At 53.0% G+C, this 22,643-nt stretch overlaps 8 protein-coding genes across 8 annotated transcripts; 5 read left to right on the top strand and 3 right to left on the bottom strand.

The window, feature by feature from the left end:
* Positions 1-3,511: 3,511 nt before the first annotated feature.
* IUM83_15798 (uncharacterized protein) lies at positions 3,512-3,913 on the bottom strand (the record flags this gene model as incomplete). Its single annotated transcript, XM_067940638.1, has 3 exons — positions 3,512-3,552; positions 3,634-3,807; positions 3,883-3,913. The coding sequence occupies 3 exons, from the start codon at positions 3,911-3,913 to the stop codon at positions 3,512-3,514; spliced, it is 246 nt and encodes an 81-aa protein (XP_067782127.1).
* Positions 3,914-9,888: 5,975 nt separating this feature from the next.
* Positions 9,889-11,669, top strand: IUM83_15797 (phospholipase D-like protein; the record flags this gene model as incomplete). The annotated part of the gene is made up of 2 exons (XM_067940637.1): positions 9,889-10,633; positions 10,726-11,669. 2 exons carry the CDS (start codon positions 9,889-9,891, stop codon positions 11,667-11,669), a joined length of 1,689 nt encoding a protein of 562 aa, XP_067782126.1.
* A 2,035-nt stretch (positions 11,670-13,704) lies between these two features.
* On the top strand, positions 13,705-15,012 carry IUM83_15796 (phospholipase D, Pi-sPLD-like-7; the record flags this gene model as incomplete). Its single annotated transcript, XM_067940636.1, has 3 exons — positions 13,705-14,006; positions 14,333-14,826; positions 14,906-15,012. The coding sequence occupies 3 exons, from the start codon at positions 13,705-13,707 to the stop codon at positions 15,010-15,012; spliced, it is 903 nt and encodes a 300-aa protein (XP_067782125.1).
* Positions 15,013-15,014: 2 nt separating this feature from the next.
* On the bottom strand, positions 15,015-15,725 carry IUM83_15795 (Beta-glucan synthesis-associated protein KRE6; the record flags this gene model as incomplete). Its single annotated transcript, XM_067940635.1, has 3 exons — positions 15,015-15,032; positions 15,127-15,485; positions 15,554-15,725. 3 exons carry the CDS (start codon positions 15,723-15,725, stop codon positions 15,015-15,017), a joined length of 549 nt encoding a protein of 182 aa, XP_067782121.1.
* A 171-nt stretch (positions 15,726-15,896) lies between these two features.
* Positions 15,897-16,895, bottom strand: IUM83_15794 (Histone-lysine N-methyltransferase; the record flags this gene model as incomplete). Its single annotated transcript, XM_067940634.1, has 1 exon — positions 15,897-16,895. One exon carries the CDS (start codon positions 16,893-16,895, stop codon positions 15,897-15,899), a length of 999 nt encoding a protein of 332 aa, XP_067782120.1.
* Positions 16,896-18,031: 1,136 nt separating this feature from the next.
* Positions 18,032-18,811, top strand: IUM83_15793 (uncharacterized protein; the record flags this gene model as incomplete). Its single annotated transcript, XM_067940633.1, has 1 exon — positions 18,032-18,811. One exon carries the CDS (start codon positions 18,032-18,034, stop codon positions 18,809-18,811), a length of 780 nt encoding a protein of 259 aa, XP_067782124.1.
* Positions 18,812-19,115: 304 nt separating this feature from the next.
* IUM83_15792 (Histone-lysine N-methyltransferase) lies at positions 19,116-20,213 on the top strand (the record flags this gene model as incomplete). Its single annotated transcript, XM_067940632.1, has 1 exon — positions 19,116-20,213. The coding sequence occupies one exon, from the start codon at positions 19,116-19,118 to the stop codon at positions 20,211-20,213; it is 1,098 nt and encodes a 365-aa protein (XP_067782094.1).
* Positions 20,214-21,328: 1,115 nt separating this feature from the next.
* IUM83_15791 (Histone-lysine N-methyltransferase) lies at positions 21,329-22,423 on the top strand (the record flags this gene model as incomplete). Its single annotated transcript, XM_067940631.1, has 1 exon — positions 21,329-22,423. The coding sequence occupies one exon, from the start codon at positions 21,329-21,331 to the stop codon at positions 22,421-22,423; it is 1,095 nt and encodes a 364-aa protein (XP_067782123.1).
* Positions 22,424-22,643: the final 220 nt, after the last annotated feature.

Here is a 22,643-nt window from a genome sequence, read left to right as displayed (position 1 = left end):
GTTTGAGAAGTACAGAGACGCCATGGGGCTTATGCCAAGGACGGTGTCACATCACAGACACTTGTGTTTTTCCAACAGATACGCTAAAGGAACCTGTTGAGGACTGCAGTGTACTGGTCCCGCCGCTTGGCGGAAACATGCGAAGCATGATGATGCAGGCAAGCATGTGTGGGTCGTTTATCCCGAGAAGGCACGATGGTGCTGGAGGTTTTCCCACGTTGCAGAATTGTCCTACGGAGGTTGTCTGCTACATCTGACAATTAGGCATGCGCCAGTTGAAGACACAGTACGACTATCTGTCAAAGAGAAGAACTAATGTGGGCTACCAGCTCACTTCACAAAAACACGATTCCTTCACAAGTAGCTTTTGCTGCTTGTTCGCTCGCCAAAGCTTTAGCAAGCTTAGATTTCACTCTGCGCGCGACTGCAGGTCGCTTCAGAACCCCATGAATGAGAGAACACTGGCGCGAGAGTTGGTGCGCGCATGACTCCGGGAGCTTGCGGCCATGAAGAGAAAGTTGGAGGCGTTGAGTAAGTCGGGAGAGTTTCTTGAGAGTTCGGCAGGAGATTCAGTCTCTCGTTGAAGAGAGTGAAGAGCGTTATTATGCTCTAGTGGCAGACTTGGACTACGAAGGAGCCGAAATCGGTGTGGAGCTTTCTTTTGACGCGCTACTGGAGATGACAATAAGATGGCTGACACATTAGGAAAGAAAAAAGCTATATTCAACGTGACGAATACAGTTAGACTACCTACTTCAACATCGCTTGTAGCTTTTGGTGAATTTGTCATCTTTGGCAGCATCGACCTTGGACAAAGTTCGCTCCTGTGAGCAATGCATGATTACCCACAGCATTCTCAGACGCATTACTTTGACATCATTATTCGAGATGCTGTAGTTCTGTATATCCATCTTCTCTGTGATAAAGTTGTATGCTAGGGCCACGATCATCACACCGCAACTCGTGGCGTCAGGTTGCTCTGGGGATTCAACCCACTCGATTGGATCAACAACTATTTTGACATTGGGCATTGAATCCTTGTACCATCGCACCATAAAGCCACAAAAGCCTTCCTTAATCACGGTTTTCCCACTCTGCTTTATCTTAGTTCCCAGCCATACCTTTTTCATGGTTTCGTGGTATTCCTCGTCAATCAATGACTCGTACTTGTAGACATGCACCCGGAGCAGGTTTTCTTCTTTCAATGTCAAATGGACGACCATGATTTCCCAATGGACTCCATTCAGGGTCACTGGATGAACGATAAACTTGAAATTTCCGAGAGGTTCCTTTGGAGTTTTCGGTCAGCCAACAGCACCAGTCATCGACGAGAGTACGTAGCAATTTCTCTCGGGTGTAGCCATCGCTTCCAAACAGAAGTCAATGCAACTATCATTTAGCCACCCTTTACAGATACCGCCCACGATGTTGTCAAACACGATCAGTCCATTTCCAGACTGCGTGACAAATTCTGACCGAAGTCTACTCGACGTGAACTTGCCAATATTTCGTTGGCAAGCGCACGATGACGATCCTGGATAGCATTGGGCATTTTCCCGCAAGTACTTGTTTCCTGCGCAAATAAACCAACGACTGAAGGGACCTTTCTCCAATGTTGCTCTAGTCATTTCCGGTCATCAATCCATGATCTGGCTTTCGATTTAACAGCGTAAAAGCCTGTCAAGCACTGAACAAATCGACTACGTGAAGAAGTATTCCAAAATAACACAACAACAGTAAGTGTTAAGGCAACCTAAATAAAGCAACCATAATCGTTACAGCAACCATAATCGTTAAAGCAACCTTACCCGCTGAATTTCCATAGCTTGGGATCGATGGTGGCAACAAGATCGAGAACGATGCCTTCGCTTTTGACGCGATCATTCATCACATCTGGTTTGGTCTGGTCTCTCTTGGCTGTCGTCACTGCAGCCCGCATTGATCGCGCGAGGTCAGTAGGGATTACAAAGGGATGCATATAGTCTGCTGGTCTCATGGGTTTCCAATGACACTCTATCGTGCGAGCTCTCAGATATTGAATGGAATACTTGTTCATCATCTCCATCACGTGCTTCATGTTTGGTGTGTTGCGCATCCACACCACAAACTGATCAAGTGGAACAGTCAGCTTGCTGGTATAAGCGTGCACTTCTAAACGATCTGGTCCCATTGCTAGTTTAGATTGCCGTAGTTGTTTGTGTGTCGAACGTGACCTGCCTGTAGTTGGCAAGACCGGAAAAATGCAGTGATGTTAATAAACCAGTTGTTGGGAGCCTCGTAAGGTTGCTGTAAATTCGAATAAGGTTGCTATATCTCATAAGGTTGCTATAAATATAAATAGGTTGCTTTAATGGAAAACGTAACCAAGTGATAGCCTAAGTTGTTCGTCCCATGCGTAAAGTCCATCGCAAGTGTTTCCCCCTATTTCTCAAACATTAGCTTCTGGACCTTTGTCTGCATAACAACTCCAGACGTCACATCCGTTTGGTCTTGCATCACGAGGACGTCACTTTCATCCAGTTGCCGAAGAGCATGCAGCATGTCCTTTAAACGATCTTCAGCTGAATCTTGTCTTCTGATACTGCGGATAAGGTTTCTCGTCGGCTGAGGTGTCAGCTTGCAGCCTGAAGTGCACCAAATTCCATCACAATTTAGGTGTTAGGAAATCGTCAATTAGTCACATTATGGAGGCAAGATTCTTACCAGTTCGTTCGTTCAATACGTTGGTGATATGCGTCGAAAAAACACGAGCATCTACCAAGGTCTTCACGTCTTCTCAGTGGTAGAGTTTTGGTCGTCATGTAAGTTGCTGCTTCAGAAGACGTAGTTGGACGCGAGTGGGTATGGTTCTTAGGCATAACTACAAGTAAATAATTAGTGTTACACCGTAAGCATACGAAAACACTATAATTCATCTCCCATACTTCGTTTATTATAACAATTTTGAAGGTACCGTCGTCCACGCGGCTCACGAGTGCTGTGAAGCGTGCGGTGCACTTGCAATACCTCGGCTTGCGACTTCGATGACCCTTTGAGCGAGATTGTTGTGAAACGCCGTGAGTACGTCGATATATCCTCTCTCTCCACTCGAAACGCTCTGGTATTAGGGAGGGGTGCTCGCTGCAAACAAGATGGATTAATAAAGTCAGTAGTAGTTTTACACGAAAAACATACAGAAACCGGAATACCTGTTATATCGCACAGTCGTCTCGGAGCTCCTGATGCGAAAGTTGAGCTTATTCTTTTTCTTGTACATTTTCAGCACCTTGTCGAACTCATCCCGCGAATCCAAGGTATCCATCGGAAAGGGAGGCACGACATTCACAAATTCTTCACGCTCCTCAAACAAAGAGTTCATCTCTGCCAGATGTTCGCTGGCACGTATACGCGGTGCATACTCACTCATCTCTGCCCTCTTTGTAGGCACGTAATCGCCGCACTGCTCGAAGTCCGTCTCACAGGTTGGTCCCCTCGTATTCTGTTTCTTGAGATTCGATACCCGACTGGTTTTCTACCTCGTGGACGCATCCCTTTCCTGCTTAGTACATGCATCTGCAGAAGTCAAAAAGTATATCAACAAATTAGCCATATATCTTAACGCAACCGCTCACATAAGGCAACCTGAAACCGTACGTGCTGACGTCGTGTCCTCTTCGTCAGATTTGAAGCTATTCGTCCTGTCGTCCTCGTCCTCTCCGTCGTCTTCCTCCACTTCGTAGTCTTCGTCACTGTCGTTATCCTTCTCGAAACCAATCGCGGCTAGCATGTAGTTCAGTTCACCCCTCTTCCGAGCTCGCAGCACACGCCCTTTCACATTCAAACGAGTAAATAAGTTGTAGTGACCCCATCTCACAACGCAAACGCTGACTTCATTATCCTTACCGATGGTAGTGCCCGCCCGCGATAAATCCATCCCTATCTTCTCCCGGTTCAGCGCCCAATTCCAAAATGGACAGTTCTGAGAGCGTACTTTAATGAATTCGTACTTAAGGGGATGCATAGGGTAACGAATTGAAACGTATAGATAAATAGATTTCGTCGTGCAAAGTGCACGCAGTCTATTTTAGAAAATATTTTGAGACTTCAAATCTAGTGAACAGTCGCACAACAGCATCATGGAGGCCCTGGACGCTCGAGTTGATGAAGTACTCGGCAACACCACCGCAGCGTCCACCAAATACGTGTATTGTCGTGCATTGATACAGCTTGTGGGGTGGTTATATGCCAACACAGATCGTGATCACCGTGAAGTCCTGTTTACAAGGCAATTTCTCGCACTGGAGTCCGTCGATGATGACAGCATATCCCAATGGTTCACACGTGAACCTTTGGAGAGCCCCATGGACCTGCAGGTGCTAACGACTAAGGATTGCATGCGCTATTTAACATCGATGGAGCAGCGCGGTATAGGAGGGAAGCCCACGTTTGGTAATGTTCGTTCGGCTTTAGTGTATCTGTACGCTACGACTGAGCACTCACGTCCCCATGATTTTGACCGCCAAATGAAAAGATTTTTCAAGGGACTTCATCACACTGTTGCCCGCACTGCACAGCGAAGCAACGAGCAACTTGCTGAGGGTAAGGAGCCGTTCTCATTTTCGATGTACAAAGCGATTGCCAAAGCTATGCTGCGCTCAAGCAAGAAGAAAGATGGTTTTGGTCACTCCTTTTTACTTATGTGTTGGAATTGAATGTGCCGCGCTAAGAATGCAGCAACCATTCGACATGCACATGTTTCGTGACAAGAAGATGCCGTTACCATAAAATTTGCACACGTGAAGAACGATCAAGACGGTAGTCGTCCTCGGGATCCTCGCCATATTTACGCCAATCCGACGATGCCAGAGATTTGTCCGATTTTGGGCTTGGGGATTTATTTTGCTGTTCTGGGCTTCGCCAGCGATGGAAAATTATTCAAGGGTGGAAATCAATACAGTCGATTTCTCAAGTTACTGAAACGCGTGCTAAGTGAAGACGTTTTGCAAAATGTGCTATCAAAGTTAGGGATGACAGTGAAGGATTTTGGCACTCATTCGGCGAGGAAAGGAGCTGCTGCATACGCTAGCAGTTGCTCAACATCAGGTCCGTCCGCTGCGTCAATATGTCTTCGCGCTGGCTGGACCCTTCCTGGGGTCCAGGACAAGTATGTGAGATTTGAGGCTGCTGGTGATATGATTGTTGGACGCTTTGTGTCTGGTCTGCCCTTCGATTCACTAAACTTTGCTACATTACCCCCATTTTTTAGCCCAGTAACCAGCTCTCAAGAAGATCGATTGGAGCTAGAAAACTGTTTAAAGTTTGCCATGGATACTGTCTATTCTGGAGCACCACCAAGCTTGCGAATGGTGTGTCAGTTCGGTCTTGCTTCAATACTGTATCACTTTGTGTTCTTAGGCGAACACTTGCCACATAATCACCTGCTGTTCACTACCTCTTTATTTACACCATGCAATCGATCGCATTTTGAGTGGCTTCGCCAACGAGTTGTTTGTCGTAATTTTTAAGTCAATGATCCCATCACTCCAAGTGGAATTCCTCCACATGTGGGAATAATGGTCAACTTGGCACAGTACAAAGCGTAAATTGATTCGTTAAAACATGGTCTGACTAATTCCTTCGAGAATACTCTTAAACGGCACGTCCATGGTTCAATACTGACGATCGAGGCGTTGGAATCAGCTTTTGCTGCGGTTCTTGCTCGTTCACAAGTGAGTTGTACCCATTTAGCTGGCGAACAACCGGATAGAAGGACTGTTGATGTCGTTTCCACGACGGAATCACCTCTCGAGCCACAGCAATGGGGTGGTGGCTTTCACCGAGCTGCAGAAGATTTTGTACTTCCTAACGGGACCCTCCGGCTAATATGGCAGCATTGGTGTGTTGGATCACCTGCACTACGGATGCTGTCAAAGCATGACATGGCTACCCGAGTTGGAAAGGTTCGGCTGGCTGAGCTCCAGCGACTGATGCATGTTATAGAAGGCTTACTATCAAACACCGAGCTGCGCCGAGCTAAAAGCTCCACCGACTGTGCTGGCCTTCTGTACGAGCAGATCAAATCTCGTCTTCCGTTTTCGTCTGTGTCTAGTAGGGGCAGAGAACGAAGATTAGATCACTTGTCGTGGAAAACACTAGCTAGAGAGATGAGCACCCAAAACTTACGCTGAAAAATGTATATTTTCTTTCTTTTTTCGAGCTGATCACGCATCGAGTCCCATCGTGCAAATTGCACGATGAATTCTAGTGAATGATTGCATTCTCGTGAACCCATTAGCTTTTGTATGCCTGAAATAACTGCATTCGGTGAAATCTTCGTGCACAGTGCACGAACAAATGCATAGAAACTACAAGTTTTACACGACGTTTTCCTGACAAGTATACATTTAAATTACGCGTGTAATTTTGAAAATCCGTTAGAGCAACCATACATGTCTCATGGCGATTATAGCAACTTTACATGTCGCAGATTTACGGTTGCCGTAACCACTCCGCGACATGTTTCTTGGTGTATGTACAACGAGTGGGCGTTAGGGGTTAATACTACTCCATAAAATAAGCTCTTTGATGCCTGTGCGGACAAGGGCTCGATGCACTAGACCAAAACAATCAGGTAGCTAGGATGCGAACTGGAGGAACAACTCGACAGTACAGTATAACCTGTACTAACAGCAGAATGCCGCGTAGCTCTGTGATAACATACTTCGTCTTCCTGCAGAAATTCGATAACTCGATAGATAGTGGGTAGGCATCAATGTAGCGGCTCTACCACATATCCTCAAAAGAGATTTTTTGCAGAAATCGACTTTCACAGGGATGGCAAACCCCTATACTAACTAAAGGGAATCTGCCACTTTAGTGCACTAGAAGCATATTAGTGCACTAATAGAAACGACCAATCACGCCAAAAACCTACGAGCTCTGGTATATTACTGGATGAAATATTCGAAACCGTAAAACCTGCCATTATGTATACAGCTCCTGTTGGCTAACTCTCGACCACCCGATTTGTCTCGTCTGCTTTTGCAGTTAGTACTAGTGGCATGAGCTTAACTATTTGACTATCACTATCAAATTGACCTCGCCCCGAGAATCATGACCAAGAAGTGCGGAGACTACACCAAAAGCAAGCTAAACTCTACCGCACGCTAATTAAGTGGGTAGGCAAGCGCAAGAAAGGCGAATCGATGGAGTCTCAGTGACGTGGCCCTCAACCACGCCTAACAGCTGAGGCAGAGCAAAACCTTTGTGAGTGGATAATGGGGCGACAGCTTATCGGGAAGCCGGCCAAGCGTGGGGAAATCATTGCCAAGGCCAGCACGATCGCTGAGATGACTACGGGCACTGGCGTTGGTAGCGGCGGGTCAGGCGCTTTATGAAGCGGCGCCGGCGTCGATTAAGCAAGCCGCTTGGCTTCACGTGAAGAAAACCGTTCAACAACAGCTTCTCGTCCTCCCACCACCACGCACGAAAGGCAGGAAGCCGAAGACAGCGACAGTTTGGTGGGCGATTGCTAACCCGTGAACTACTAGAGACCTACAAACAAAGCCTCGAAAGGCACGGCAAAAAGGTTCCCGACTGACACCGGTTCATACGGAGGTTGAAAATGCTCCAGGCGCACCCGAGCAATCGCTGTTTGAAGCAATAGTTTAGTCAAGAGATAAGACAGACAGGCAAATCAATGTTAGTTACTGTAAGTCAATTGCACACACAGATGAGCAGATAATCGTACCTTTATAACAGTGCGGAGAATTAACGTGTCCGAGGGGACTCGAACCCGCGACAACCCTGCTCCCCGTAGGGCCCTCATTAAGCCAGCGGCGTTAACCGACTGAGCTGTCAGCACTGTCAAAATGACAAATTATTTCCAAGATACATATCCTTTCAATACTGATGTGTTTGCGTTTTTATCGTGTATTATAGGTTACCTAACCACTGAACGAAAGAAACACTATCCCAGTTTGAGAATTGCTGGTTCATACAAATACTAAGATAAAAAGGACCACTAAACTGGCAATTAGTAGGAAATAGGCCATTCACTACAATCCATCCAAACTACCCAATAAGAGCCTCTCCATACCAGAATTAATCTGTGAAAGAGAGTAAACAAACACCTGTCTGGGCATGCATATTGCACACTGAAACTCACAGTAGACTTTCGGCTACCGCGCCTTGACTGATGCCCTTTGAAAAGTGCACTAAATTGGCAAATCCCCTTAACCTACCTCTTCTGTATTTTGACCGACGGGCTGTATATTGCCTACTTCCGTCTGCTTTTCTCCGTCCGGCCCAATATCAAGAGTTGTACGTGTACAGTAATCCGGTCAACCACAATCATCAATTGTGCGATTCAACGAAGTGAAGACGTCGCCGCCGGAGAGCACGGCATCTGCTCAAGAGGTGTTTTTGGCACGATCGAGCTGTGTACCATACTATCGGTGTCTCAGATGGAAAGTACTAGTACTCAAGAGAAGAGAAGGTCCAAAATCGGGCCCTTTTTGGACGCGAGCAGATCTGAGGATTGTCCGAAGAAACAGACGGACGCACTGTAAGCCAGGAGTCCAACTGAAGCCTGTGTGGGCCCAATCCCTGAAATATGAGAGGTTCTGGCGTCGCGACCCACCACTGGGAAACGGTATCTACTTCGCTATTTACGCAGTAAGAAGCCTTCAGATTTTCCTGCAGGAAAAATGGCTTGAATGTTAGATAAATCTCATGCCACGCAAGATTTGTATTTAGGCTCAGTCTTATATGTTAATCAGAGTTCTTTGTTGCGGGTCAAAGCGCAATGAACTTATTATGGACAACATCCCTTCTTGTCCCGCGGGCACGGGGCGCGGGATACATAAAATACGTGACGACGAACCACACAACGCGATAGAAAAATGCCTTGCTTACGCGATGCGTCGAATGTCATGCATGGAGCCGCCAGCCAGGTGCATCAGTGTCAGCTGCGGGGCGTTATCACAGGCGATCTAGCCAAGCGTGAGGCGATCGCAGCAGCAATGGGGCGAGCGAGGCCTCCAGTCGCACGAAAGCAGAGGCTGGCATTCGATAACATGCATCAAATTGGATTTTCAGCTACGCCAGCAGCAGCAAACCCACCGATATGGCTTCTTCCTCTGCTTCAGTCCGGCGGACTGGCAGCCAGTGGCTGTATCGTCTTTAGCACACGGACGGAGGTCCTGGCAAGGTCGTCCCGCATCCCACCCCGCTCTTGCGGGGAGATATAAGACTGACCCTTAGACGAAATTTCAGTTCCGATACGGGGATCGTAACTTCACAATTATGCACTCTTGTCTTGTGCTTTACGTCGACCGCTCCACAAATCATTGTATAAAAAAGAGTCGCTAGCATGAGTGACCTCGATATATTTTGATTGACCTCGCTTTGAGTTTCTTAGACTGTCCTCGTTATAATCCAATCCACAAGGAGATCGATCGCTAGCTCCGATTTATTAGCCTGCCTAAATAGATCGATCTGTATTTTTTATTGAGCTCATTTTATTAAATCAACTCGCGACTTATTATAACTGGAGAAGTGCGCCAAGTGAAAACGACAAAACGTTTGCAAAGCACAATACACGTGGGCCAGTACTGTACAGTAGCGAGTATTTGGACTCCAGTATGCTTATTCCTGTCTGTGAACACGCCGTATGGTTCCCCATCCCGTGCTAGGCACGCTTCCGCTGCTTGCGCTCCGCACATGTACACAAATGATCAGTAGATTAACACTGGAACCTCGTCACACACAAAGCCAGAGCTCGGGCGGTAAGGCGAGGCGCTCCGACTCCGAATCGGAGGGCGTCGTTACATGAAATCCCTCGCAATGCGTTGCATCATGCTGCACTCTCGATTTCTCTTACAGGTATTACAGTGATTGAGCGGCGAAATGAAACTTCAGACACCACGACGTAGCTCCAAGCTTGCTCTCGCTGCGGTCTTCGCATTGGCGATTGTCCCGACACCTTCCGCTGCATGGTCCTTCTCATCGCTATTCGGGGGCGACGACGACGATGATGACCACGGTTCACGTTCAGCTTCCAACACATCGAAGAAGGAGACCCAGACGGACGGAGCTGATCTCTCGGACGGCACGGACATCAATGTGACCCAGCCTCTGCTCAAACCCACGGACTGGTTCATCACGGAGGAAGAGATCGTGGAGTCACGCGGAGGCATTCCTCGCCACGGCTTGCAGACGTACACCACCGGCAATAACGTGACGGTTTACACAGTTGCGAACGAGTTCTTCAGCGCAGTGGTTAAGGACTTCTCGGCGACGAAAGAAGGAGACCGAGTGATGTACACAGGATGGGATACGTGTGTCATACCGTTCGAGGCCGACATTGACCCCAAAGGAACCAATACAGGTTTTGACGTCATGTTCAAGGGCATTGTGGAGCGCGGTGGAAGCGTCAACCTTCTGTCGTGGTCGAACTACCTGCTCACCTCCCAGAATACGAATGCGCGTGACGCCATCAACGAAATTCCCCCATCGCGGATTAATGGAGCACAGGCTGTCTACCTCTTTGACGATCGCCTTCCTTTGGCCGCATCGTCCCACCACCAAAAGACAATCGTCATCGCCGCGAACAAGTCCACAGGAAAAGACGAACACCCCATCGCCTACGTCGGTGGACCAACGACCGATGGGACACCATTTATCACAACAACACAGCCATCCGCAAGGCCGCCAACATCCCGTTTCGTAATAATGGCTGGGTAGATGCTCACTTTCGAATTCACGGACCTGCTTCAAAGGAAGTGGCCAACAATTTCCTCCAGCGCTGGAACTCGAAGTACAAGCCGTGCCAGGGGCTGGGAGATAAACTTCTGGACTTCGATAATCCAGATTACGATAAGCTGCCACCGATCGACTACGGGAGCAGCAACACCTCGTCCAAACTCGGCAATCAAAATATTCAGATCGTACGGACTTTCAGCTGCAAGTACAGGCACTACGAGGAGTTTGCTCCTCGAGGCGAGCAGTCGCTATTCAAGGCCAGACTCAAGGCGCTTCGCAATGCCAAGAACTTCATATACATCGAAGACCAGTACTTCATCTACGTACCCGAACTGCTCGACGCTCTCATGGAGGTCCTGCCGAGAATCCAGCGACTCATTGTGCTCGTGCAGCCGCCCGACGCTCTGCTAAAGGCATCGGGATACGAGAAATACCTGTACAAGATGATCGGACCCATGAAGGAGAAGTTCCCTAACAAGGTACAGATTTATACCACCAAGAAAGACTTGGACATCTACATCCACACCAAGCTCGTGCTCATCGACGATGTGTACGTGTCGCTGGGGTCGGCCAACTGGAACCGCCGCAGCATGACGTCCGACTCGGAGCTCAACGCCAACGTCATCGACGACGAGACGGTGGAGTCGCCCGACGGCGTCACGGTGCTCAAGCTGGCGCGGGACATGCGTATCCGCAAGTTCGTGGAGATGACTCGGCTGAGTTACGAGGAGCTCGACGCGATGAAGTTCACCGACGCGGCGGACCAGTTCAAGGTGGCTGCAAAGGACGAGTCAACGATTTTGACGGACTTTAGCGTCAAGCATCACGCCTACTACATCACCTTTATTGACATATTCCGCGAACAGGTCGATCCACAAGAGGTTTGTACTTTTACTGAATCAGGCTCCACCAGAGATGTTCAGTAATTTCGAGGATTGAACTCGACAGCGCGCGGTGCAGTGCGCATAATTTTAAAATTATTACCTCGTTGTGAAAATGTTCTGATTGTCAATATTTCGAGGACGAATCGACCCACTTGAGTAGCTGTCTGGGTTTTACAAGTGGTGTGATCAACCAGACTTCGAAAGAAAAGTTACCCACAAGTAAAACTACATCTAGTATTGCCCCAACAACAGGTATCATGTTTTTGTTTTTGTGTTTTGGTACATTGTTGTCACTTAATTAACTTCTTGACTAACGACATCCTATGCCTTCCTTTGTCGGCAGCCGTCTCAAACCGTCCACCCTTCTACTCCTACCGAATCTACACGTGAGGTTAAGACTGTGGGGCCACGAACTCCGCACAACAGGTATCACGGCGAGAGCGAACGAATAACCAATGGTGTCGTGAAGTTATTATGTATTAAACCAACAACTCCATTACATTTTTACGTCGGTACTTGGCACTATGTAAGATGGATTTGCCAACAGTGGTTACAACGTATGCGCCACATTGTGTCAATCTTAATAGGTCGATGTTGGTGCCCGGAACGCGGGGCGCTTCAACTTACCGGTACATACCTGCGGCCTGAACTCCGCCAAATAGTAGCACGCATTGCGCGCGCGAGGTCTCTCAACTAAAATGCTGCTGCGATCGTTATACACCATGAAACAGCTTGTCAACGAACCAGCTCGTTCATTAGGGGGCAGTGTAGTGGATTGAACCGGTACAGGACCGGTGTCATCCTGATTTACCATGAACTCGCAGTATCGTAGATCTGTGGCCCAGCAGAGCCACGCGTTTAGCAGTCAGTCGAGTTACGCCAGGGAATAGAAACTTCTCTTCGATCTCACCTAGGTCTGTCGCCGTCTCCGAGCGTGGACGCACTACACACCTCAGCAAATTATGGCAAGTCGTGGTCAAACTCTCCGCGTTAGGGTCGCGTGGACAACGTGGCATACAGTGTAAGAAATTGACTACTTCTTCCCCGCAGCACCAGCTACAGCTCAGAATTCGTGAGTTGGAGTACCACACGGCTCGCGATAAATCGCGTGCCGTCGGAAGAATTTATTTCGGTTCCTATACGGATCTGATCTTGTTCACCATCAGGAATGCGGAAGCTAAATCGACCCCCGTGGCATTCGAGAGCCACGAATAGCCCGCAGACTCATCCCCATGGTCCTTGTTGGTCCTACGATTCCCTGCTCGACGGACTTTAACGACAGATAGATCTGCGATTGGCAGCAGTAGTTCACCTTGGCCCATAGGATTTGTAGCGGAATTGCAGCCGTCCCACAAGCCAAACAGGTTTGGTCATGTTTCACCATGTTTGGATTTGGTCCGATTTGATCCGTCCAAAACGCTGCGGGAATCGTTCCAGTGTTCTGTACACAGAATCGTTCAAATTGCCCAGGGAAACAGCTCCGTATGTCGTCAGTCTGTTTGGCCACCACTATCAGCAGCATCTGCTCCCGTATGCCTGAGGCAGTCAAAACAATGAAAAGTGGTGCTGCACTTCTCATTTCTCCCAGTGAGCCCCACACTCCTGTCAACAGTCAAAATGACAGTGCACTCATTGCGAAGCCGTGGGGTGGTCAAGGTTGCGCTGATCTTATTCTGTGCGTTGTCAGCACCTCCGCCTGCTTCGTCGGCCTTTTCGCTGTCGCACTTGCTCGGGGGTGGTATTAATACTGTATTACAATAATAGCAGCGCAGGATCGAACTGGGTAAGACCATCCAGCGCAAGCGCAGCAGACACAGTGAGCGGTAGCAACATCGATCATTCGGACGGCTCCGAAGTGCCAGTCGACCAGCCTCTCCTCAAGGCCACAGACTGGTTTCTCACAGAACAGGAAATCACCGAATCACGCGGCGGTACGCCGCGGCATGATCTGTCCGTCTTCACCACAGGAAACGCCATCAAGTCATTCACCATATCGAAAGAGTACTTCGATTCGGTCTACGATGATCTTTCGACAGCAGGAGAGGGAGACCGCATTATGCTGGCGGCCTGAGACTCCATGCTGGTTCCGCTCAAGCCTGATGTTGACGTTACCGGCGCTACCTCTGGCTATCACAAGATTTTTGCAGACGTTGTTGAGAGAGGTGGAGAAGTTAGCATTCTGGCGTGGGCCAACCTGCTACGGCGTGGACACAACATCGAAGCTCGCGACGACATCAACAATCTCCCAGCATCTCCGGTCAACGGAGCTCGTGCGACGTTCATTTCCGATCGTGTACGTTCAATCTCATCTTCGCACCACCAGAAGACACTCGTCATTGCAGCTAACAGTTCTTCGGCCAAGGACGATCACCCCGTAGCGTACGTCGGGGGATTTGATCTCACTAACGATCGTTGGGATACGATTCACCGCAACAACTCGGCCCTCCGCGATGCCGTGGAATCACGTTCCGCCACAAGGGCTGGATAGAAGGCGAGTTACGTATCCACGGACCTACAGCGAAGGACGTGGCCAACAACTTTCTCGCTCGCTGGAATTCGGACTACAAACCTTGCCAGGGCTTGAAAGATGACCTTCTGAACTTTGAAAACCCGGTCTACGACCACCTCGCTCCGCTCCATTACGCCAGTAGTAATACGACCTCGAGCCTTGGCAGCCATAACGTTCAAATCGTCCGAACCTTCAGCTGCAAGTGCAAACACTACACGGAGTTCGCTCCGTACGGCGAGACGTCGATTCTCCACGCTCGTATCAAGGCCATCAAGAACGCCAAGAACTACATCTACATCGAAGATCAGTACTTTATCCTCGTCCCCGAGCTGCTCGACGCACTCATGGAGGTGATCCCGAGGCTGCAGAAGGTGATGGTGGTCGCGCACGCCCCCGTAGGCCAGATCAAGCTCACAGGCTACGAGAAGTACTTTTACGAAGTGGTGTCACCGCTCCAGAACAAGTTTCCGGACAAGTTCAGGGTCTACACCACTAAACTCGAGCGCGACATATATATCCACAGTAAGTTCGTCATCATCGACGACGTGTACCTGTCCGTGGGCTCGGCCAACTGGAACCGGCGCAGCATGACGTCGGACTCGGAGCTCAACGCGAACGTCGTGGATGACGAGACAGTCGAGTCGCCCGACAAGATCACGGTGAACAAACTCGCTCGGGAATTCCTCATCCGTATGTTCGTCGAGATGACGGGACGCAGTTACGACGAGCTGGACGCCATGACGCTTCTGGACGCCCGTCGCCGCCGCAGACAACTCGTCCCTCATTCAAACACTCGAGGCCGAGTACCACCTCCGCTACGTCGGCTTCACCAACCTCATCCGCCAACACGCAGACCCGCAGGATACCTGTTCATAATACTACCTACACACAGCAAGCTATAAAACCCACAGCAAACGCGTTAAAACCCCGCGGGCCTCGTTTAAAAAAAACAGCCACCCAAAGGTCTCTCTCTTTTGATATTTTTCAAACCTGCAGCTGGTCCAGTAGCGTGTTGTACTCGACGCACTTCTCCGACAGCACGAGCATCATCTGCTGATACGTGGCCAGCAGCCTCTCCACGCGGCCGTGCAGCGCCAAGGCGCGCTCGCTCTGCAGCTCGCCCGCGGCCTCCAGCTGCGCCAGGCGCGTCGAGTGGCCCGCGTCCGGGGCGCGGAGCTGGTCCAGCACGCCGCTCAGCTGTTGAAGTTGTTGCAGCTGCGCCGCCACGCGCTGCACTTGGTCTGCAGAGCTCAGGATGGTCGCGCGCTTGAGCTCGTCGCCCGCGCGCGTGCTGCTGCGGGCGAACGTGCTTGCGGGCTGTAGCTGTAGCTGGTCGGCGTGCTCCTGGTCTGTGGGTACGTCAAAGTTGATATTAGCGGCTGTCTAAATTGATACATCTAGCGTGACAGCTACGCACACAGCTCGCGCAGCTTGGCGGCGCCCGACACGGCGCCAGAGAGCGAGTCCAGCTGCGCCTGCAGTCCGCGCAGACGTTCCACAAGTGGCCCCGTCGTGGCCGGCGGCGCGCGCTGGCCGTCGCCCAGCACCTTGGCACGCAGTGCAGCTTCACGGCTCTCGAGCACGTCCATCGTGTTTTTTACGAAGTGTAAAATACGGAGTGTAAAATACAGCACTTATAGTCAAGTTGAAGTGGACGAATGCATATTTGACCCGAGCTATTGTCTACACGTCCAGGATGTAGTCCAGGTCCAGTCGGTTCGGCCGGACGGGTGGGGACTCTGGCGAGGGCTCGTCGTCACTCACGACGGCCACGCGCTCGTCTTCTCGACCCCGCTTGCTACTCGCCCAGTCTGGTCAAGTTGACCGTCTTCGGCCACGCCCAGCGAGTCCTCGCTCCACGTGGGGCTGTCGCTACCAGCGGATTCGGCAGCAGGCTGCACTTCTTCCACCACGGCGAGCTGCCGGCCGTCGCTCTCGTCGCCGATCATGTGGTCCTTGGCGATCAGCGCGTGGCCCATGACGCGCGCCACCAGCGCCGGACTCTTGAGCGCCTTCATGAGCGCGCCCACGAAGTCCACCTCCGGCGCATACCACTCGATCTTGCCGCGCTCGTCGAAGTGGAAGTGGTTCACGCACGGGTACGTGACCTCGAGGCCGATGAGCGACTGCGTGAGCGCCTCGTCCCCCACCAGGTGCGGGAACACCTCCTCGATGGTGCGGCGCGAGAACCGCACGCGCAGGTCGGCCGTGATGGACACCACGAGCGGGCCGTCGTCGTGCTGGTTGGCCTCGTCGACGACGCGCGGCTCGGCCAGCTGCACAATGCTGAGCGATTTCATGGTCCACTGGATGGCGGCGTGATACAGCGAGTAGCGCTCCCACTGGTCCAGCAGCAGCTCCACGCCCAGGAACTCGCCGAAGCGCACGTTTCCGTTCATGACGGCGCTCAGGAAGCCTCTCTGTGCATTGGTGGACTGCGCCACGAGCGAAGCCGACGCCTGCTGCTCGTCCACGGCGAGGCGCACGGGCGCACCGTGGCTGAACAGCGAGCAGTACTCGCTCACGACGTGGGCCGCGGCGCCCAGCGGCGTTCGGCGCTGCGAGAGCGCCAGCTCCTGCTGCACCTGGCGGGAGACCGTGAGCGCCGCGATCTCTTCGCGCAGCTCGGCGACGCGGCGCTCGAGGTCGGCGCCGTAGAGTTGGCGTCGGCGTCGGTAGTACTTGCCTCGCTCGCTGTTGTTCATGAGCTTGAGGTTGGGCGGCGCGTTGGCCTCGAACGGCGCAGGCCGGTGCTTCATGCTGGTCGGTGGAGGAGCAGCGACGTCAAACAGCGTGCAACGGCTCGGCACTCATCGTGCTAATTGTTTTGTCTGGCTGTACCCGACAGAAAGATCGGCCCGTATGGAATGACCACTTGTCTCGTTGTTTGTTGCGGTTGGAGGTGAAAGGCCTTCCTCTTCTCAAGTTAAGGGCCCGCACAAGCTCGAGGCTGTCCGCGGGAAGAGCTCTATAGGTGCTATTTAGTTTCTAATGCATCCGTTCAGTTAAAGTTGCCGTGGTGTAAGGTGGTTCGCTCAGTTCGAGCGCTCTATTTACGCTTTGCTTCGTAAAATGCACCCGCTGGCGTCTGCCAACACTTGTCGCCATTGGTGGTGCTTGGGGCTGGGTCCCAGAAAAGAGCGACCAGCGTGTCCGAGAGGGAATCATGACTCATGCTGCATGAGGCTGCAACCGACGAAACAGCATCCTCCCGCTGGCCCCAACAGAACTGCTCAGTGGAACTTGACGAATTTTGCAGTTCGGATGGCGATATGTGCTGACTGACTCACGTAAGCCACACATACGCGGACGTGAAAAAGTCTCGGGCATCCTGATGAACCACCAGATCGAGCGGATCTTATTGCCAACAGGTCATCCTGTCCAAGAAAGCTCACGATGATGCGAACGTACTCACCGAGCGAGTTGAAGCGGTGGCCGTTACGCCGTTGCTCCAAACCAACGTTACCGAATGCGTTGTCTTTCATGCGAGGAAGCACACCCCGCCTGTCCGCTGGCATCTAGCCTAGTTCAGGCGCGTGTCATTCGACATTTCACCGACCAGTAGTCACTGCTCAGCATGACCGACCGACGCCGACGTGGACCCTGCACCAATCCTAAGCAGAAATACCGATCAGCTCCGAATGACACTCCACCTCCGAACCTCAAGCTGATGAGCAATAGTGAGCGAGGCAAGTATTACCGACGGCGACGCAAACTCTACGGCGCCAGCCTCGAGCGCCGCGTCGCCGAGCTGCGCGAAGAGATCGCGGCGCTCACGGTCTCTCACCAGGTGCAGCAAGAACTGGCAGTGTCCCAGCGTCGCACTGCTTTAGGCGCCGCCGCGCATATTGTCCACGAGTATTGTTTGCTATTCAGCCACGGCACGCCAGTTCGGATGGCTGTGAACGAGAAGGACGCGTCGGCTTCGCTCGTGGCGCAGTCCACCAACGCGCAAAGAGGCTTCCTAAGAGCCGTCATGAACGACAACGTGCGCTTCGGCGAGTTCCTGGGTGTAGAGCTGCTGCTGGACCAGTGGGAGCGCTACTCGCTGTATCACGCCGCCATCCAGTGGACCATGAAATCGCTCAGCATTGTGCAGCTGACCGAGCCGCGCGTCGTCGACGAGGCCAACCAGCACGACGACGGCCCGCTCGTGGTGTCCATCACGGCCGACCTGCGCGTGCGGTTCTCGCGCCGCACCATCGAGGAGGTGTTCCCGCACCTGGTGGGGGACGAGGCGCTCACGCAGTCGCTCATCGGCCTCGAGGTCACGTACCCGTGCGTGAACCACTTCCACTTCGACAAGGATGGCAAGATCGAGTGGTATGCACCGGAGGCAGACTTCGTTGGAGCGCTTATGAGCGTGCTGAGAGACCCGGTGTTGGTGGCTCGCGTCATGGGGGATGCACTGATCGCCAAGGGCCACATGATCGGTGACGAGACCGATGGTCGCCAACTCGCTGTAGCGAGAGTGGAGGGCGACTTCGTGTCGGCACCAAGCTCGGTTGCTAGTCTTAGCCCCACTCTGAATGAAGACGCGCTGGTCGCAGAACCAACACGCAGCTGGCAAAGCAAGGAGCCCGAGGTGGCCATTGTGAGCGACGACGAGCCGTCCCCCGAATCTCCACCTTGTCAAACGAGCAGGCTACGGGTTGCATACATACTGGACGAGTAGGGACAGAAATTTGATTCTGCACACTACGTCATTGTGTCGCTGCATCTTCTTGGCAACCCTGATGCTTCTTGCAGTCAACGAGACTATACTGAGGTTGATCTCGTCAGCGTAGGTGTGCTATCGAATATGTTTTTAAGACGCTACGATCACTTGGACTTTCGTCGAGCTGGCAGCTTCCCACTAGCGTGATGCTACCGACAAAACTATTTTCCCCAACACTTTCTTCCGACCGCAAATCTCGACGTCCCGCTGCATGGACAGAGACCCCACTCCACATCTTGCCACGGAAGACAACAGTCCAGCTATGAGCCAACCCCACGGACCCTACACCAACCCCAAGCAGAAGCACCGGCCTGCGCCTTTCGAGGCCAACGCGCCGCCCAACCTCAAGTTCATGAACAACAGCGAGCGAGGCAAGTACTACCGACGCCGACGCCAACTCTACGGCACCGACCTCGAGCGCCGCGTCGCCGAGCTGCGCGAAGAGATCGCGGCGCTCACGGTCTCCCGCCAGGTGCAGCAGGAGCTGGCGCTCTCGCAGCGCCGAACGCCGCTGGGCGCCGCGGCCCACGTCGTGAGCGAGTACTGCTCGCTGTTCAGCCACGGTGCGCCCGTGCGCCTCGCCGTGGACGAGCAGCAGGCGTCGGCTTCGCTCGTGGCGCAGTCCACCAATGCACAGAGAGGCTTCCTGAGCGCCGTCATGAACGGAAACGTGCGCTTCGGCGAGTTCCTGGGCGTGGAGCTGCTGCTGGACCAGTGGGAGCGCTACTCGCTGTATCACGCCGCCATCCAGTGGACCATGAAATCGCTCAGCATTGTGCAGCTGGCCGAGCCGCGCGTCGTCGACGAGGCCAACCAGCACGACGACGGCCCGCTCGTGGTGTCCATCACGGCCGACCTGCGCGTGCGGTTCTCGCGCCGCACCATCGAGGAGGTGTTCCCGCACCTGGTGGGGGACGAGGCGCTCACGCAGTCGCTCATCGGCCTCGAGGTCACGTACCCGTGCGTGAACCACTTCCACTTCGACGAGCGCGGCAAGATCGAGTGGTATGCGCCGGAGGTGGACTTCGTGGGCGCGCTCATGAAGGCGCTCAAGAGTCCGGCGCTGGTGGCGCGCGTCATGGGCCACGCGCTGATCGCCAAGGACCACATGATCGGCGACGAGAGCGACGGCCGGCAGCTCGCCGTGGTGGAAGAAGTGCAGCCTGTTGCCGAATCCGTTGGCAGCGACAGCCCCACGTGGAGCGAGGGCTCGCTGGGCGTGGCCGTTGACCACGACTGGGAGAGTAGCAAGCGGGGCCGAGAAGACGAGCGCGTGGCCGTCGTGAGTGACGACGAGCCCTCGCCAGAGTCACCCGTCCGGCCGAACCGACTGGACCTGGACTACATCCTGGACGGGTAGTTACTAACTAACTTAGTTGCTCCAGTGGAGATTGATTGACAACATGGTTGCAGCGCCCGAAAAGGAATCTTTGGCTTCAACGTGGCGCGGGTCTTTGCTCATGGAAGGATTTTCCCGTGACGAAACGTTGCAAGCTGCCCGAGGGCCCCGTAGGCGCCTGAACGGAAGCTGCGCGCCCGCCTGCCAGTCGAGTTCCGTTGTGTACGATGTGCTTACCTCGGAGCACGATATCGCGCCACGACGCGGGTCCTCAGTGTTGTAAGCACGCTCCGCCACAATGAGAATCGTAGCCGCCAAGTTGCTTGTTCCTCAAGTAAGTGAGGATCCCGATCCAAATGACGAATGCGTCACTCTGAGGAAGACGATCGAACGCAGCAGAAAACATGCACGGTGGAATAACGAGTTTTTGTGGACAGAGCATAGCACCCAGCAAGAGGTACAACATAAAACAAGGCCGCTACATACTACAAGACTTTGGATTTAATGGTCATGCCGCGAAAACCCGGCGCTGCTATCGATGCTATCGATGCTATCGATGTTAGCGGTGACTAAGGAACAAGCAGGAACGTGGTCGCACTCGGGCTATTATCGTTCCAGCATCGTGGCTTTACCACTGGCGGTTATTTCGCTCTTTAAAATTTGCCTGCTTGGTCTCGAGCCATTTTTTTGCGAAAATGTAGTTGCGGCGAATAACCGCTCCGACCATGGCTGGATCCCGATACAATGTGCAGATAACACCGTTCGTTCCGACCGAGGGGGCATGGACACGCTGCCGTCGGTGATGAAAGCCTTCCGCTACCAGTGGTAGCCTATCACGGAGGCAAACCACGGAGGGCGTAGGCTTGCCCAGGCAGGAGGCCACTAAGGTGCATTGGCAGCAACATCGTAGCATTTCCCTATCCGTGCAGGTCGGCATGTTCGGTCCGCCCCGTACGAAAGCCGCGATGGCCACACGTGAGGACAACCCAAGTCTTATGCCCGACTTGTTGTGTTTTCGCAGCGTTTCAGGCTGCGCTTCCTTGCTTTTTCCGCCACACTACGGTGGACTCCTCGCTGGCCCGCTCCGTTCGACTAGCCATTCGCCAATCCACCGCCGGACCAACAAACCAGCCGCCATGACCACCCGCCGCGCCGTCGTGCCCTACTCGAATCCCCGACCGAAGCAGAAGCACCGCCCTGCACCGTTCGAGGAAGCGCCGCCGACCAACCTCAAGTCCATGAACAACAGCGAGCGGGGCAAGTACTACCGCCAGCGACGCAAACTCTATGGTACCCACATCGAGCGCTGCGTGGTGGATCTCCGCGAGGAGATCGCGGCCTTGACAGTCACGCGCCAAGTCCAGCGGGAGCTGGCGTTATCGCAGCAGCGCACGCCGTTGGGCGCAGCAGCCCATATTGTGAGCGAGTACTGCTCCATGTTCAGCCGCGGCGCCCCCGTCCGCCTGGCTGTGAATGAGCAGGAGGCGTCGGCGGCGCTAGTGGCACAGTCCACCAGCGCGCAGCGAGGCTTCCTGCACGCCGTCATGACCGAGGACGTACGCTTCGGCGAGTACCTGGGCATCGATCTGGTCTTGGCCCAATGGGAACGCTACTCGCTCTTTCACGCCGCCATCGAGTGGACCATGAAGTCGCTGGACGTGATCCAGCTAGCGGAGCCCCGAGAAGTGACGGCGGACAATCGATATGACGACGGACCGCTGGTGGTCGCGATTGGAGCTACCTTGCGCGTTCGGTTCTCGCGCCGCACCATCGAGGAGGTGTTTCCGCACCTGGTGGGGGACGAAGCTCTGACGCAGTCGCTTATCGGTCTGGAGGTGACATATCCGAGCAATAACCAATTCCACTTTAATCGGAACGGCAAGATCGAGTGGTACGCGGTGGAAGCCGACTATGCGGGCGCGCTCTTGACTGCGCTCAAGGACCCGATGCTGGTGGCGCGCATTATGGGCGAGGCGGTGATCGTCAGGGGCCACATGATCGGTGACGAGGACGATGGCCGCCAGCTGGCCCCCGTGGACGACAAAGAGGACGCAACGGAAACCCGAGCGGTAAGCAGCCCCGCCCCGAGTGCCGACTCGTTTGATTTGCAGCTGGACCACGACCGGGCTAGCAGCAACAAGCACGCGGGCATGAACGCAGCGAGTGATGAAGAGCCATCGCCGGAGTCTTCACCGAGCCGGATGGGCCTGGACTACATCCTGAGCGACTAGGAACTTAGTATAAATAAAAGCAAACGCATCTAGGAATCTTCGAAAAGGCGTAGTGATGCAGCAAAGTTGTGTCGGGAACTGCACCCACCACCACCTCTGCACCTCTGTGTTGCACCGCTCCGCACTCCCATCCGGACGCACCAGTAACGCTCAGTACTGGATGTATACAATGGCACCGCCAACGTGCCGGCGAGTCTGCGGCTACCCAGCAACAACGGGC

The sequence above is a fragment of the Phytophthora cinnamomi genome (genome assembly GCF_018691715.1).
Source record: "Phytophthora cinnamomi strain GKB4 chromosome Unknown Contig111, whole genome shotgun sequence".
NCBI classification, from domain to species: Eukaryota; Oomycota; class Peronosporomycetes; order Peronosporales; family Peronosporaceae; genus Phytophthora; species Phytophthora cinnamomi.
This window is presented reverse-complemented; position numbering and strand designations above follow the sequence as displayed.